At 48.9% G+C, this 17,109-nt stretch overlaps 1 protein-coding gene across 1 annotated transcript in view; it reads right to left on the reverse strand.

Moving 5' to 3' along the window:
* Positions 1-17,109, reverse strand: part of LOC122383583 (calmodulin-binding transcription activator 1-like) — a 109,690-nt gene that overhangs the window by 30,108 nt on the left and 62,473 nt on the right. Inside the window, exons 5-7 of the mRNA XM_043370149.1 lie at positions 14,222-14,357; positions 12,819-12,890; positions 5,600-5,741 (exon numbers count right to left, since the gene is read on the reverse strand). Coding sequence (XP_043226084.1) covers positions 5,600-5,741; positions 12,819-12,890; positions 14,222-14,357 — 350 coding nt within the window. The remainder of the gene's footprint in view (positions 1-5,599; positions 5,742-12,818; positions 12,891-14,221; positions 14,358-17,109) is intronic.

The raw sequence follows: 17,109 nt of genomic DNA on the forward strand, positions 1-17,109 counted from the left end.
GAATTTCGGAAAAGTATATGGGCTCATGGCTCATGTGGTGCGGTATTCTTTTCTGAGTCCAATGATACCCTTTTTTCCGAAAAGTATTACTGCTAGGCGCTGCTCAAACGGCTTAAAGAGGACCATGTTACGCCCGCCGACCGGCCGGTGTCAATAAGGGCGAGAAGGGCGGAAAGTTTCAGTGCAGCATCGGTGCGTCTGCCACGGTGGTCTGTGTCGATGGTATAGAAAATAACTCGAGCAGAGCTCAGAAAAGACTGAATGATTCCGGGTAGTTGCCTCGAAACAATCCGTTTCAAGAATACAGCTGCCTTCTTAACGTACTGTATCACTTTTTAGTTCTTCAAAAAGCAAGCTCTGAGCAATAACAGACTTCTTTGCATTGCTGTTGACAATTTAAGTTGCTTTTGGACGGTGGCTCGCACCCCCAATATGCTACCGCGTAACTCTATTCCAACGACGAAACGGCAACTTAGCGAGAATCGAAAATTTAACGAAGTAGGTACAACAGGAGCTGGCAAGGCTCCTGCATTGGTCTATCCGTCATGAGTGACACACCGGGGTAATGTGTCACGTCAGGGCAGAGCTGTGTTCTATGCCGGGTCTGGATTCGGGTCTTGATCGGCATCGGTGGGCACGGCCGCCCCGGCCGGACTGCCGGCGTCGCTTATGCTCGAAGGATTGGATAAACGGCGCTTGATTTATATGAGTAGGTACTCCGGCTAATGTCTCTACTCATATCTCACTTCGTCACACTGTCAGGGTGGCCACCCTGTCATTCCCAGACATGTTATGTTTTCTTTCGACCCGCTAATCTAAGTTAAACCTGGCGTCGATTCTGTTGCCCCAGCATCTGACATCAACGTATCTGAATAATGACATTGGTGACGCCTATGCTCGTCAAAGCCACCCCCAAACTTGGGCCGATGACTGTCAGGTCTCCTCCATATTCTGTCCTTATGCATACTGCATTGCCAGCCCCTGCTGTACGTATATCGTGAATTTTCGATTCTCGCGAAGTTGCCGTTTCGCCGTTGGAATAAAGTTGCGCGGCAGCATATTGGGGGTGCGAGCCACCGTCAAAAACTAACGTAAATTGTCAACAGCAATGCAAAGAGGTGTGTTATTGCTCAGAGTTTGCTTTTTGAAGAATTAACAAGTGATACGGTACGTTAAGAAGGCAGCTGTATTCTTAAAACGGATTGCTTCGAGGCAACTACCCGGAATCATTCAGTCTTTTCTTAGCTCTGCTTGAGTTATTTTCTGTACCATCGACACAGACCACCGCGGCAGACGCACCGATGCTGCACTGTAACTTTCCGCCCCGAAAACATGGGATAGCTCACCCCGATCGCGTGCAATAAGACCACGCACTTATAACTTCCCACCGCCCAGCCGGCCGCCCGGCAGATGTCGTGGCGCGCGGTGCCGATAAGGCGCTGCCGCCGGCGCGCGGCGTCGAGTTCTCGCCCTTATTGACACCGGCCGGTCGGCGGGCGTGACATGGTCCTCTTTAAGCCGTTTGAGGAGCCCCTAACAGTTAATACTTTTCAGAAAAAAGGGCATCATTGGACTCAGAAAAGAATACCGCACCACATGAGCCATGAGCCCATATACTTTTCCAAAATTCGGTTTTTTTGAACAACCCTACCGTCCACTGCAAGTTCCTCGCGGCGTCATCACCGTACTTCAGAAACACAGTCGATGATAACTACCGACGGTCGTCCACTCGGCGAGCTCGGTCCCGTCCTAGAAAGGCTCCGTTGTCCGCCGTCCACTGCACTAGCCAGCAGGGACACTATCGCGGCCGTAACTCGCATTTGGACGTCGGATGGAGGTCTGCTCGGCAAATGGTGCGAGCTACTGCCCAGTTCGCGCTGCGCCGCCGACTCGCCGCACCATTCCGAGCCAACGACAAAGACTCGGGCCTCTCAGGACCGTAATGGGAGCGTCATAACCTTGCCGAGAGCTCTCGCCGGCGCGTGGAGGAGATTCGCCGCGCTAATCTGCGCCGTGTCTGACGGCGCGTCATTATCAGACCAGTGACGTCACCGTTCCAGTGACGTCAGTGACGTGAGCAGACATGTGCTTGGATCCGAGAGCTGGATCTATGATCTCAGTGGATCTCTCGACAAAATAGAGGGGTTGGATCTATGATCCGAGTGGATCTCTCGACAAAATTCAGGGGTTGGATCTATGATCTGAATGGATCTCTCGACAAAATTTAGGGGTCGGATCTATGATCTCTGTGGATCCAGCGGGCAAAAATTTGTGGAGGACCTATGATCTGTATGGATCTCACGACAACATGTAGCCAATGAAACCCTTATCCTACATAATTGTACACCTTACAGTGCAATACAATTGAGAATTATCACTTGTGGACATGGTTATTGGTTAAGACCACTTGTAATCATTAGGTATCATCATTAAATTTGAATTTAAATAAACAACATTTGTACTACATTTAAAATAAACCAAGAACATGCATATTGCTACGTTTTGTGACCAATTGTAACTTTTTCATGACAGCACTGATGACAATCTTATCAACAAGCTACAGCCACTTTAATTCAATGAACAAACAGTACAGACAGATGCAGTGGCAGCAGGGCACTGCAGATTTTCATTTTGGTCCCATTCTTTCCATGCAACGCCAGTAGGGCTAATGTTAAAATGCCAAAATCTATGGGGGGCACTGTACCCTGGTGCCACCCCCCCCCCTATTCTGCCGTCTATGGACAGATGTTAGGAAATCAAACCTGGAAGCCAAATAGGTCAGTTTTGTTAAAAATAATAATCCAGCAATCCACTTCTGCCAGGTATGAAATCCCAATCCAGAATGTTCGTATGAGCTATTAGTATGTGCAACACAATTTCGATTTAGTAAGAATAGCAACCAACCTCTAATACTTTCCTAATAAAATTACAAGTTCAAAAATGGCATCAACTTCTTCAGATTACCTACTTTTGGCATCGTGCCACGTGTGGTGCCATGCTGTGCTTTTGTTATGAGCGAGCCTCCCAAAAAAAGGCAAACGATATTCACAGCTCACGTTTTGGTAATATGGTTTTATTACGTCATTATCGTTTGACCAATGAAAAATCTTAATTTTACCAAAACCGTAATGATTCCAAAAGAGTCCCCGTAATAGGCCCTTTAAACTAATGACGTAAGATATTGTTATTTTTTGGAAAGTGAATAAAATAAAGATGCAAGGCGCACACCGCTCAGGGCCATATAATACCGTTTCAGCTTACGTTTACGTCATAAAATTCAACGCTACAAAGATGATATTCACAAACAATCGTATCGTAAAATTATGTGAGGCAGAAAAAATGAACATTCTTAAAAAACTCCAGATTTTTGAATTTCCAGTTTGATTTTTTATTTATTTTCATTATACTCGAAGGTAGAACGCCTAGCTCATTTGTTATTTGAAATGACGTCACGAGTTCTATTTAGATACTGAATAATCATTTTACGGTAAATATCCAAGGCCATTACAATTGATATTTCGCTTCCCATCGCTTCTGCAGGCTGTTGAATATTTTTTATACTTTTGTTTATATCTCAGTTTATTTTATCAAATATTTATTTCAATAGATTGAAAAACCTTTACCTCACCAAGCCACATGTGTCAGTATCATCTTTTATTGTTTGTCAATCAATTGTGGTAGCTGGGAACTGGAAAGCCTCATGGTTGTCTAATGCAAGATTTTCTTATCAATATCATTATGTAGATTCTAACATGAATTGTGATGTGGTAGGTACCCAGTTATGTATTGTTCATTAGTCATTACTTTGACTTACCTCTATGTTAATTGTTAATGCAAACTTTTCTGTTGGTATGTGAACTGTGAACAATCTTCATGTCACTCAATTCTCTCAAGTTGTGACCGTCATGAGCCTCCTTTATTTTGTATTCTGTATAATGTAACTGGATGCCTTTACTAATATGGCCTTTGTATAAGATTTTTTTGTTTCTAACCATACTTTGGTATTCATAACTTCTTATGAAAGAAAGTTGTTAAAGGAAAAGGGCCACCTTTAACATGGGGATTGAAACTGAGATAGCCATCTTGTAGCCCGTGTCCGAAAACCTATCTGTCTACCTCCTTACGGCCGATTTCGGCCTCCATTCGTAGTTATCGGCAATTTTAAAAGAAAATATGCCAGGAATGCGTCCTTATCCCAGGAATGCGTTCTTATCCGACAATACAGCCACCCGCGGCGAGGCTTTGGTTTTTTACCAATCAGCTCCAATCAGCTCAGCTTTAACCAATCAGCTTATCTGACACAACCCGACGAGTCTGTCTTCTGAACGATGATTGGCTTGAGTGTGACGTCATCGCTATGCCATCATACAGTAGGTGCCGCAGAGAGTATCAACATAGTACCAATATGTTAAATAGTTTTAAATACTTTTTCGCGAATTGTGCACTTCTGGCACCAGTTTTAAAAAGAAAATGAAAAATAATAATGTCAAAATGAAAAACAACGATATCTTCATATTTCACGAAGATGGCCCTTTTCCTTTAACATTTTGAGCACCTATGAGCTATGATCCCAATGGATCTCACGACAAAATTGGGGAGCCAGATCTATGATCCGAGTGGATCTAGCGACAAAATTGAAGGGTCAGATCTACGATCCCAGTAGATCTCTCGACAAAATTGAGGGGTTGGATCTATGATCTGAATGGATCTCGGATCGGGATCCATGGGATCGGATCTCAGATCCATTTTCCGCATCCAAGCACATGTCTGGACGTGAGAGCACTGTCGCCGACCGGACAGACCCCTGGGGGTCACAGCGGACGAAGGGTGACTCCGCGGAAGGTCAACTCTGAGCGACAGGCTCATCCAGCGACCGAGCCGGGGTGACAATCAGCTGCCATGTCCTGGGACGGCCGGGGAGGACCGTCACGCCCGCGGCACCCGATTGGTTACCAGGACACTGAATGTCAGTGACAACGTATGTAGGTACACACGACTTGTGGCAAGGAGGGTTTCAAGAAGGAACGTTTCGTGAGGTGTTTTTCAGAAATTTCATCCCGTTGTTGTTGAATGAACGGGTTTCCGAGATCAGAATCGGAGGTTAGGGACTACGCAGAGTAACGCATTTGTAGCTACAATACATATTGTAGGTTTTGCAAATGATAGAAAGGAAGGACACCATACACCCATAAGCTGAGTACCATTCTTATTTCGAAACTCAGTCGAGTGCTTCTTGCTACTTGGATCACCTGCGTACTGGCTCCCGGCAAGGCTGTTTGAGTAAGATAACGGCTCCGTTGTGCTGATTTCAAATGCCAATATCTCGAACGGTCCTGACTAACACGCGAAACGATGCAGTTAGGTATATCACGCAGTTAACATAGCACGAATTGCGCAATCTGCATGACTGCACCTGCAAACTGCAAAGTGTGTTTCCAACGCAGGCCGGTGTGATGAAGCCCCGCATGCGTCAGCGTTTACCAAGAATCTCAATCTTCTGGCAATATGTGAGTATTGTAATATTCTAGCATGCGATATCGACACTGCACAGTACACACATAGCTAGCCCGGCGGTGCGTGGCGCGGCATCGGAACTCACACATGGGCCGCAGCTGGGAGACGAGCTCGTCATGCGTCCACTCCTTGCGCTCGGTCCACAGGGACAGGCTGGGCGCCAGCAGCATCTTGTTGTCGTCCGGGTACGGCACGTTCAGGTAGTGCACCAGCACAATGTCCGGGTTCTGCCGGGGAGGGAGGGAGACGGTTAGCGGCGGTATACGGAGACGGAGAGACGACTCAACTGGCTGGGTCGTGTGTGTCCCAGGGAACCATGCCTTATGACGGCAGTTCTACAGCTATTAATGTCATCAAGATAATAATTTGAATCTGACAGCAGCCGGCCTGACAGAGAAATTACCGTCCATTAGTGGGCTGATTAACGAACCGACACGTGTATCCGCCCGGCTGAGAATGGTCCCATGACAGGCGTGCCTTATAAATTAGCTCGGCTCTATGGTCGGACAAACCATAACCGGGTCGTTGCAGCTCCAGCGGCGCTCCCTTAGCGTTCACTCAGCACGAACGGGCCGCATTAGCATAGCGCCAACAAAAGCCGCCGCTGGCTCCTTCTACTCACAGCGGTCCCGACTCAATGCGTCTACACGGCGCGACACGGAGGCCGCCCACACGACACAACGATAAGAGAACTTAGCCCGAGTGCTCAACGCAAACATAATACGGGTCACGAAAGTAAGTCGCTGAACATAAATAAGCACATGAACCATGAGAGTTGCATCCGTCGAAAACGCTCTAAACATGCATTCACATTGAAGGCGACAAGTATCACGAATCATCATCAGAGCATCACAATTCACAAGTACGAATAACGCTTTTTTCTATTAATCATTATTAACCAACATGTAACCAATCGGCCAGTGACGAGAGAAATCCGGTTTACGTAAGGCGGATAGCACCGTTTCCCTTTTCCGCATTTCTAGTAGTTCCAGGGTCCAGGGATATCATTCGGGACACGCTTCGGTATCATGGACCATCCAGGGTATTTGCAGCTCGCTCAGGGTCAAGGGAAGCCAGACTGTTTGCTGCCCCGGAATCAATCCCGGATGCCGGTTGGGGATCGCTCGTTCAACTGGCCATACGTCTATGTAGTGAACGCTCGACGATCGCTCAAAGTGCGCCCTGGTAGCGCCCGTTCGGGGTAGGTCCGTGCCCTGTCCAGACCCCGACCGGGGTCTGTCCGTGTTTCTTTCGGTATCCCGTTCGAGGCTAGTCGCACTCGCAGGCCGCTCGGAGTCCGCGAGTAGACTGATGGCTGTCGTGAATCTGAATCAGCCCTCCGGCGGCCAAACGGCCGTCCGAAACAGCCGACCAGCGATCGACGCTGACGTCACACGCGACTTCCTCCCCGCCGGGAGGGGGGGGGGGGGTGAGCGGCTTCCCCAGGGCTTCTCCGGTGACCGGTCTCGGATGTCGCGCGGCAGCGGCTCAGCGCTCCGTCAAGGTTAAACAGAGCGTTGTTCCGCCCACAGCGCAGAGCGATGCGCTCACTCGGTCTTCCTGCATGTTTGATGCTATTCAGCATAGCTCCACAGTCTCCAATGCTTCTTCATTCGTCTCTCTTTTCCCTTTCCTGCACTTTCTCACGCCCTCCTTTCTATCTCTATCATTCTCTCTTCTGTTTCCAATCAGCATCACTCCTCCCTCCCAGCCTAATCTGGGCGGCGATGGTCGGTGGTCGTGTCTCCCATCACTGACCGCCCAGAGACGGACTGGACAGCGCGATCGAACTCCATCAGACCGCGGGCACTCGGCCAGACACTGGCACTCTCAGAGGTCACGTAACCTCCTGGGTGTGTGTGCAGTCGTCTCCGCGCTGGACTGTCACGCGCTCTGGCCCTCGTGGCGGATGGGCCGTTGTGTTCGTCTGTCTGTCTGTCTGTCTGTCTGTCTGTCTGTCTGTCTGTCTGTCTGTCTGTCTGTGTGTGTGTCCGCCGTCTCCGCTCTGGTCACGTGCTCTGTTCGCCGTGCCGGATGGGCCGCTCACGGTGTGACAATGGGGTCGAGCGGCCATTGATCCGCGCTCGCGGCTGGCTTCAATCGCAGACGTCACTCTCAGCACCTCGCCGGCGACGCGTGCACGCAGCTGCGGCAGTTCCAGACGTGGCCGGCGGGCTCTCGGCCAGCGAACTCAGGGGATACACTCAATAACAGCTGCGCCGCTCAGAAACTCGTCTGAATGGAAATGAGAAACTAGTTAGCTATCTCTCTCGATTATCTTCGCAGCGGCGTCCTTTCGTGTGACGGTGCAGAGCCGGAGACAGTTGGCACAATTGATTTAATAGCTACCTCTGACGGTTTATATCTCTATCCTGCATCGCTTCCATCCCGCCGCGTCTGACGACGACATGAATGTCCAGTCAGCGCCGGTCCTACTGTCACGGACCACCGCTCTCCACGCGGCGTAGCTTGGTCACGGCCGACGGGTCATCATCGACAGAAGCTCCGACAGAACGCCGACCGGACGTCATAAACCGCTCGTAACTCCTCTCACCGACCCACGCCAAGACGTTCCGGGCAGTAAACAGTGTCACACGCTCATACAACCCACTGTCATGATAGGGATGTTAGTCTGTTATTGGCACGACAGAAGCGATGACTTATTCCGTCCAAGTGTCCGCCTTCGTCCTTTTTACTCGAACGTTTTATCGAACGTTTTAGCCTCAAGGTCGTCTACCGTATGTCGTCTGGTTCATTCTCTCCCAGCCAGGTCGCCTGGAGTCTGTCTCGAAACTAGCTCCTTTGTCATCTATTGTCTATTTCATGCCGGATATTGTATGTCCTCTGACCAAGAGTCCTGAGGCTCGTCTAGCCAGTGGTCTGTTCCCGTGTCCCATAGTCCCCACTGGTTCGCTAGTCGCTCGTGTAGCCAAGCCTGCTCGTCTGTCGTTTGTGTAACCCCGTCTGCTCGTCTGTCGTCTGTCCGAGAGCCCCGCTGGATCGTCTGTCGCCAGTCCAAGAGCACTGCCGGGTCGTCTCTCGTCTGTCCCAGAGAACTAACGGGTCGTCTGTCGTCTGTATAATGTGTAACCCCGCCTGCTCGTCTGTCGCCTGTCCCAGCGCCCCGCTTGCCCGTCTGTCGTCTGTCCCAGAGCCCCACCGGGTCGTCTGTCGTCCCGCGCCCCTCTGGAGCCACCACCAGCAGCAGTCGACACGCGGCGTCTCCCGAAATAGAGGCTCAGTGCTGCCGGCCCGGTCAGCACGGCCCGGTCAGCGGGGCCCGGCCGGACGGATGCCCTGGACACTCAGAGCCGGACACAGCCGGTCGGACCTGGCCCAGAGGGTCACTGAACGGCTTCCCGTTCGCATATCCTCAAGCACAGCCGCGCACGGGGTCAGGTTGCGCATAAGGTCAGGTTGTGTCGGGGTCAGGATGTGTCGAGTTCAGATCACACGGGGAGCAGGGGATACGATGATAAGGTTTGTACGAACTTCACATCACGTTTGAGCCACAGACGAGTTGGGAGACCACTTTTATTCGTTTAACCCTCGCCCCGTTGGGGGGGGGGGCCATTTTGGCCCCCCCCTGTGGTTTTTCCTGAATATCAAGAAAACGGCGGCGCGCAGCGCCGCCAAATTTTCAGTACCTTCCCGGGCATCAATTTGACACCTTCACACCAAATTTCAAGTCTTAGGTCACCTTAGGTCAGGAGTTATTGAGGTCAAACTGAGGTCATGTTCGAGCAAAAATGAGCAAAAAACATGCAATCTTTAAACGCTCACCAAATCTACAGTTATCAAGCAATTTCAAAGTTCTTTATATGGTCTAGTAGACAAAAAGCGGCGCTACAAAACTGCTATCTCGGATTTTCGAAATTTTGGGTTTTTGACCCAAAAAAATTCAAAAAATTGATTTTTTTAGAAAAACTAAAAAAAAATCCAAAATTTTTCCGAATTTCGAAAAAACCGGAATATATGTGATAGTCCCTGCGCTCTTCTATATACATACCAAATTTCAGATCGATATCTTGTTTTTTGGCCAAGTTATAGCGAAAAAACTGTTCAAAAATGATGACGTCAAATTTTTGAACTCAATTTTTAGCGATTCTAGACCTCGTACGGCAAAACAAAGACCACCATTGAACTCCCCGTGACGAGCTGCGTCGATTCGATACCCATTTTATGCAAAAATATCAACTTTAAAATTTGACCTAATTTGACCTGACCTTGACCTGACCTTGACCTGACCTTGACCAAAACGTTACCTAAGCTGGCCCCAAAGGCTGCCTGACCCACATAATCGCATTTGTCATGTAAAATGGACCATAAAACACGTATCACACGACACTTTCATATTGTGACCCCCCAGTGACCTGACCTCTGTGACCTGACCTGGTATCAGTGACCTCAACTAGCAAAATATGTGTTTGAAGAACATTTCCCCATCGATGATTTTCAATGAAATGCATTTTACTCGATTGTACAATGCATTTCTTGAAATGCCTGTAAACGGTGAAAATTGGACCTTTGACCTGACCTGTGACGTCATCAGTTTGACCTAGGTCAATAAAATTGGGTCACAAGGTAGTTCCCTGATAGGGCTATCCAACACCGTTTGCGGCTTGTCGCTAGGTTGCGTGGTTCTCGAGATCTTAGGGGGGGGCCAAAATGGCCCCCCCCCAACGGGGCGCGTTGCTCGGCAGAGCCCAACGGGGCGCGGGTTAAAACTTATCGACATATCTGATGGATTTTTTATAAGCATCGATGTACTAACTTTTACGATAGCGTGCAGATTAGTTCGGGTAAGGTTTTATTGGTACGCGCTCCAGCAGGGCTATACTGACAAGTTTATGGTTTCAGACACTATCGACAGGGGCTTTGGAGGGTGTCAAAGAGACCCAGCGAATTTGGCCAAGCTGATGGTGGATCTCACTAACATAACTTCCATCAGATACCTATAAAACAAAACATTCCGCAACTCAACTCCAGCCGTCAGGAATCATAAACCCCATTTCGCCCACCGCGTCTCGCCGTATCCCTGTGTATCAGCTCTAACAGCGTGGCTCAGTGTCGCAGTTCGGCGGAATGCGGTGCGGTCGGCCGCTAACTCAGACGCAGCGCTTAGTAAACAGTTAGCGAAGGGAACAACGGCCGCCCTGGTTCCGGTGACTGATGACCCGCCTAGATCAATGAGTCGCTGTGTGCACCGGCAGAGCCCGGGCCGAGCCGTCGGCCGCTGAGACACAATGTGGCGGGATGTGGGGGAACGCTGCTTCTCATAGGGTGGTGTGCACTATGCAGAAGCCCTGGCCTTTTTAGTTAGGAGGTAAATATTGTGTAGTGCCAGGGTAAACAAAATGAACCCATACATTAAAGACAACACACGACCAATGGGCATTAACGGGACAGGATATGATGCGACTGGGTGAAATGGTTCAGAATTGGTTGGCTGAAAATGGAAAGGCATGAAAAGGGTAACAAAAATGAATGAAGTGATATGAGCCAGAATCAATATCAGAGGTATAAAATGGAGCTAGGGTGAATGCTAAATGAACAGGATGAAAGCCAATTTTGTGGAATGGGACTAAATAAATTGAGATTCGATGGAGTAAGACAGAATATTGTGAAATAAAATGAAACAAAATTGAATGAATGCGAAGGAAGGAAAATTGCTTGTTTGTTGTAGTTGAAATTTAAAGTAAAGCGTACAACACGACACCACAGCACAATATAACGGAATGTGAGTGAATACGATGAAAGTGACTGAACGGAACAAGCCAAAGTCGGAGCGGTAAGCTTCAGTGCAGCCTTCACACAATGACTATCTCCACTCGAGCGGCTGTCTGTCTGCTTGTCTGTCAGGCCCAGCAGTGCGTCTGTATGCATGCCTGTCTGTCAGTCCAGCAGTGTCTCTGTCTGTATGGCTGTCTGTGTGTCTGTCTGTATGCCCGTCTGTGCGCTAGGAACAGGATTAACCAGGCGGACGCCGGCTCGGCCGCCGGAATTGTTCTCTGCCGAGACGTTATTAGTGCCGAGCCGACCGACACGGTCGGGTTCGAGGAACTCTATCGACGGCAGTGGGCGGGCTGTAGCGGCGGGCAGAGGCAGAGATCGGACGTCAGATGCCGGCCCGTAATCACCTCATCAGAACACGGCGGCAGAGAGACACATTCCCGAAACGCGCCACCACCGCCGCTGCTATCAGAAAGGCGCCTACATGCAATCACGTCTGCAGAATAGGCGTGAGGATTGTCCAAGGAGTCAGTTAACATGTCCGCTCAATAGATGGCACTAGTCGTGCGCGCCTGAAACGTATGCTGCACCGCGGAGCACGAACACTGACGGAGAGGCGCCGCATCTGAGACGCCGAGAGAGGACGGCTTTGGTCCACCCATTCGAGTTGATCACGGATCATCCAGCATAGTTTAACTCCTGTAACTATTTCTTAGGGGACACGCCTTATTGACTTGTCAATAAAAGAGTGTTTAAATAATAAAAAAGCTTTTCATGATTTCTTGTCTAACTATATGTTCCGGCATATTGTTGACCCATTCCAGCAGTTTTGATGCTCCGCCGACCCACCAAAATCACCCAGCATGACGTTCCGATCTGTCCCAGCCTCCGGTCGGACGCGGCCAGGGCCAAGTGTCGAGCAACGTGACGGCGCGTGGCCGCCAGACCGTCGTACCGACCACGCCGGGACACCATTCACATGTAAATCGCCGCGGGCGGGGGCTGCCGGCGCCAGACCGAATGAAATGGCACCGCCCGGCGTGCCGCGGCGGCCGTCAGAAGTGGCCGCTTTGTCCGCTGGCCCGGCGGATTAAGTGTGCACTCGTTCAGTCAAAACGCAGTGGCTCGCTTTGCTGCCGCGCTACGTGAGCCTGCACTACAATCGTCCGAGCAAACTTCATGGCAGAGCAATAAGCGAAAACATTTCTCTTCGCATGCCCGTGTTTCGCTCATTTTTCCTCGTCAGCTTCATTTAGAGCAAGTTTTTACAAAAGAGCATTGTCTCTATTTTTAAGCGAACTGTTATTTGATTCTTAAAATAGACACGGCAAGCTGAGGCTCAGTTCAACTGTTTCACTGTACAGATGGACCCAATGACCTCTGACAAATCCTAGTCACAAATGCACCTGCACCCTCAGACAATGGGCACATGACAGCCCCCAGTCACAAACACAGCTGCCCATAGCAATAACGTCGTCTAAGCCGCACAGAACTGACCCAGACGCAGGCGACATAACCCTTCAGACCCATCTAGTCCCCACCCCCTTCCACGGGTGATGACCCGAACCCACCTGAAGGAGCCAATAGCAGCGCCGATGGAAAGTCGGCAGGATAGCCGAGTGCACGTAGCAGCCGTAAATGCACTGAAACATGGTGAGGGAGGGGACACGGGTCAACACAACCACCGAATGGGCAGTACGGATGGCATTTGCGCCTGAAAACGCTCCTAGTTGGAGCGACAGTAAAATGTCAGCATGGTGCACAGCATTTAGTTACATTGCATTTATTGTATACATGTGTCACGGTACAGCATATCCAAGAAATGGCAATGTACTTGAGCGATGCCCACACTGGAAATGCTGCTTTACACATTGCATACAAGTTTACAGGACAAACAAAGCTATTAGCATAAACCAAAGCCAGCTTGTTGTGCAGATCGCCAAAGTTTTCAAGTAAACATAGACTGTTTCAGACAGTACTCAAATGATAATTGGATACAAATCACAGGTTGCCAAGTTTATGTTTGATTAAATGTCGTATGTGGATTGCTTGCTACCTGAGTGAGTGAGTAATAATGCAGCTACGAATGGGAAAATTTGCAGACAATACATGAAGTAAATTAAAACAACGACAACGCAGCCGAGCAAACAAACATATATGGAGAAAAGACTTGGAACTCTGCATATTGAGCCACATTTTTGGGTCCTTAGCAAAACAAAAGCGAGTAAGAGTAATTACTTCAAAAAGACATATTGAATAAAGACAATGACAAAAAAGAGAAGTATAAAAATATTCAAGTAAGGATTGAAGGCCATCTCGTGTCACTCACTTGAGCATTTTGAATCAGATATGAGGTAGGTATATCTAGAAACGCTCTTCCAAGCTTTGATTACAGAACAAACCAACATTAGCCAATGGCCATTTTCTCTGCTTTACGTGAACGACACTATCGTGTAAATTACGCGGGCCGCCTATTCACAGACATTTTACGACAAACTACGAATAAAACTGAAACGATTGTTGGCCCGGAGAACAAATGGATCCACGGCTGTCAGACAAAGCCGCGGCGGCAATGGTCGCCCGCCATTGGCCCTTTATTGGGGCATGACGTGTAAGGGACCATAACACGTCCGGCGAATCAGCGCGGCGATGACAGTTTACAGAAAAGCCGGGCACGCTGGACGAAGGTCAGAGCGAGCCAATGAGGGGAGGGCTGAGCACCGTCAACCGTTTCACGGTTATCCACGCAGACTGGATGACTTTAACGATTGGTGTTTAAATGAGCGGGCGTTGGAGATAGAATTGGTGGGCGGTGGAAGCGTGAATAGCATCTTATGCTTTACGAAAAAGAAAATTTAGAGTGAATGAAAGGACTATCGACGAAGGTAAAAAAGAGCTTAGGCGAACACAAAAGAATTATGCATACACCAGAAGAAAGAATTTGTACCAGACACGCTATTTCTCTCTGGCTCACCTCAATGCCCTGAACCTTGAGCTTCATATGGTCCTCGCGCGTGGTCTTGCCGTCTTTGCGCTTTTTCCAGCAGTAGCCGTCGCGCCTGTAGCGGACCTTTTTCCGGCTGTAGAGCATCAGCGAGCCGCTGCATGGTCTGGGGACGATCACGGCTGACGTCACGAAACATGGTAGCAAGGCAACGCGCATCGTGACACAGATCACCGGTCCTTAACCCTCGCCCGCACATGCCATTTTCCCATCCTAGAACGCACATGGGGGGGGGGGGGGTTGCCACCCCCCCGCGCCATTTCGTTCCTGTTGGAGATAGAGCTTAGCAGTAAAGACGAAAAAGATTCTTTGGGAAGAGACGAATCCAATGATACCCAGTTTTACCTTCTCAGGTCAGTCATTGACCTTCCAGGTCAGGTCAAACTAAAAAATGTTGCTGTTTTGGGTCACCGTTGGATATCAAGGGCGCTGCTTATCAAATACCGATGACGATGCTGTTTTCTGGTGCCAAGCCAGCTAGAACCTCTTTGTCACACTATCCGACCAGAATTTTGCTGCTGAGGTCATTTCAGGTCAAGTTAGGTCAAGGTCAATTATATGTGTTTGTATGTCTGTGTGTGTCTGTGTGTATACTGATGTGTGCACCGATTGTTTTTGGGTCCATATCACATGAAATCATGATCTGAGAAGCTTTTACCAAAAATGCAGTCAAAAAACTTCACAAAAAGTAAATTCAGCTTGCCTAAAACGCAATTATCTTAGATGACCTAGGTTGACCTTGACCCTGACCTTGACCCCTGTACATCGTCGAACAACATGTTCCATGATAGGTGGGAGGTAAGACTGGCAAAAAAGGCCGAAATCAGGGTGTCAAAAGCTCACAAGGCCCATGGCAAACGCAAGATGTTGAGAATTGGCCATTTGGGTCATGACATGACCTAAAAAACAAGGTCATATCTCCGAAACCAAAAATCACAGAAACTTGAAATTTTCAGTGGACATCAAGAAAGGATAGACGAGCAGCTATACGAAAAATCAGCCTTCTAGCTCTAAAAATGTTGAGTGCAGAGCAGAAAGACTGCCTGGGGGGTGGCAACCACCCCCTCCCCCCCATGTGCGGGCGAGGGTTAACGCATATAAACTACGTCACATATCACCGTAACGCGGCAAATAACTCCGTCACATGGCAGCCAGTGTCAGGACATGGTAATGCAAAGCCACATTTATCAACAATGCTATCGTAGAAGAAAAATCATCACATTACAGAAAAGGTCAAATCACGTCAGACCTCACGGTCTCACAAGGTCACAGCACGTCAGAAACAAGGAACACTCAGTAGACCAGGTCACGTCAGACTCCGGAGTAATACACCAACTCAGTCAAATCACCCGAGGGTCACGCATTAGGTCACGTCAGCTCAGATCCTCGGTTCTTACATATATCAGGTCACACCACGTCAGACCCCAGGGTCACACATCAGGTCACGTCAGCTCAGACCCCAGGGCCAAACACATCAGCACCACCAGACAGCCATGACACACAACCAGAGCAGCGCGACTCAGCGCGCGGCACCACGCGAGGGTCCAATCACTACAGACCATCCACTCCCCGCCGCAAAAACCCTCCTGTTGTGTTACGCTATGAGCACCCAATAAACACTTGAGACGGCCGCAGCCGGCCACAGCGGGACGCGAGCCCAAACAAACGCCCCCATATTTCGGCGGAGTGGGGGGCGGGCGGCGCAGAGCACCCGCCTAGTGACCGGGCCAAATGGCCGGCGGCACGCACAGGCACTGGCACGTATGACGGTAAGGCACGCCCCAGGGCAATGCACGGGTCGGGGCAGGTCACGCCACCGGGCGCTCACTGCCGAGGGCAGAGCACGCACCACTGTTCTCTGACGGAGGGAGGGAGGGAGGAAGGGACCGAGAGGCTCCTGTGATCACACACAATAATGCGAGTTAGAGTGAGCATGGATTGTGGAATGGATGGATGGTGTTAATCATCGGAAAGGATCGTAATGAAGTCTGCAGTTAGCCGGACGGTGGATGATGAATGAAAAAGAAAATGAAAATAAATCATCGAAACAGCCTTGCTGTGGCCCACAAAATGCCTAATGCGCAAAAGGTTGCAATTATCCAATTAAGCAGGTAAGTTATGATGGCAATATCATGCCATGTTATGACAACCACCGTTACAACACATCAACGGTGGCAAGCACAACAAATGAACAATCAAAACACGTATATTTATAATATATCATTTCAACTAAAGCACTTTATGACGCCGCACCTGAGCCTTAATTACTTAAATTCATAGAATTAACTATATGCAAAACAAAAATGTGATCTGAAAACATCGCATCACAGATCAGCTGAATTATTTTATAAATAGTAGGGAGCACGGCACAATAAAACAATGGACTGCTTCAAAACAAACTCCATTGTCAACTAAATCTGATAATGAGGTCAAACACAGAGCTGAACCAGCATGAATTTAATGTTGCAACTTGCATGAGGCAACACGAATTTTATCATATTTAAACTGTAATGATTTTAACGTAAAGTGTACAACAATTCTTCGCTCATATGACACGTTTCAGTGGCTTGCATGCCGATTTTTTTTTTACATTTTATCGGCGAAGTCTCGGGCGAAACAGACTTCAGGATGTCTTATTTAAAATTAAATCAGCATTCTAACAGCGCACGAAACTGAAGTGCTTAATAACTAACTAAGGTGAACCATATATCCTCCCAGTCTCCATCCAAATCGTCAAACCGGCAAGCCTCAAACGACCGCAGTCCAGTACCGACGTGCACGCTCAACTTCAATTTTGCATACCGCCAAACACCAGAGAGCCTTCTGTGAGTGAGCACGTGACCCATACATCGACCGAT

Source organism: Amphibalanus amphitrite, unplaced genomic scaffold (genome assembly GCF_019059575.1).
Source record: "Amphibalanus amphitrite isolate SeventyFive unplaced genomic scaffold, NRLGWU_Aamphi_draft 000012F_arrow, whole genome shotgun sequence".
NCBI lineage: Eukaryota > Metazoa > Arthropoda > Thecostraca > Balanomorpha > Balanidae > Amphibalanus > Amphibalanus amphitrite.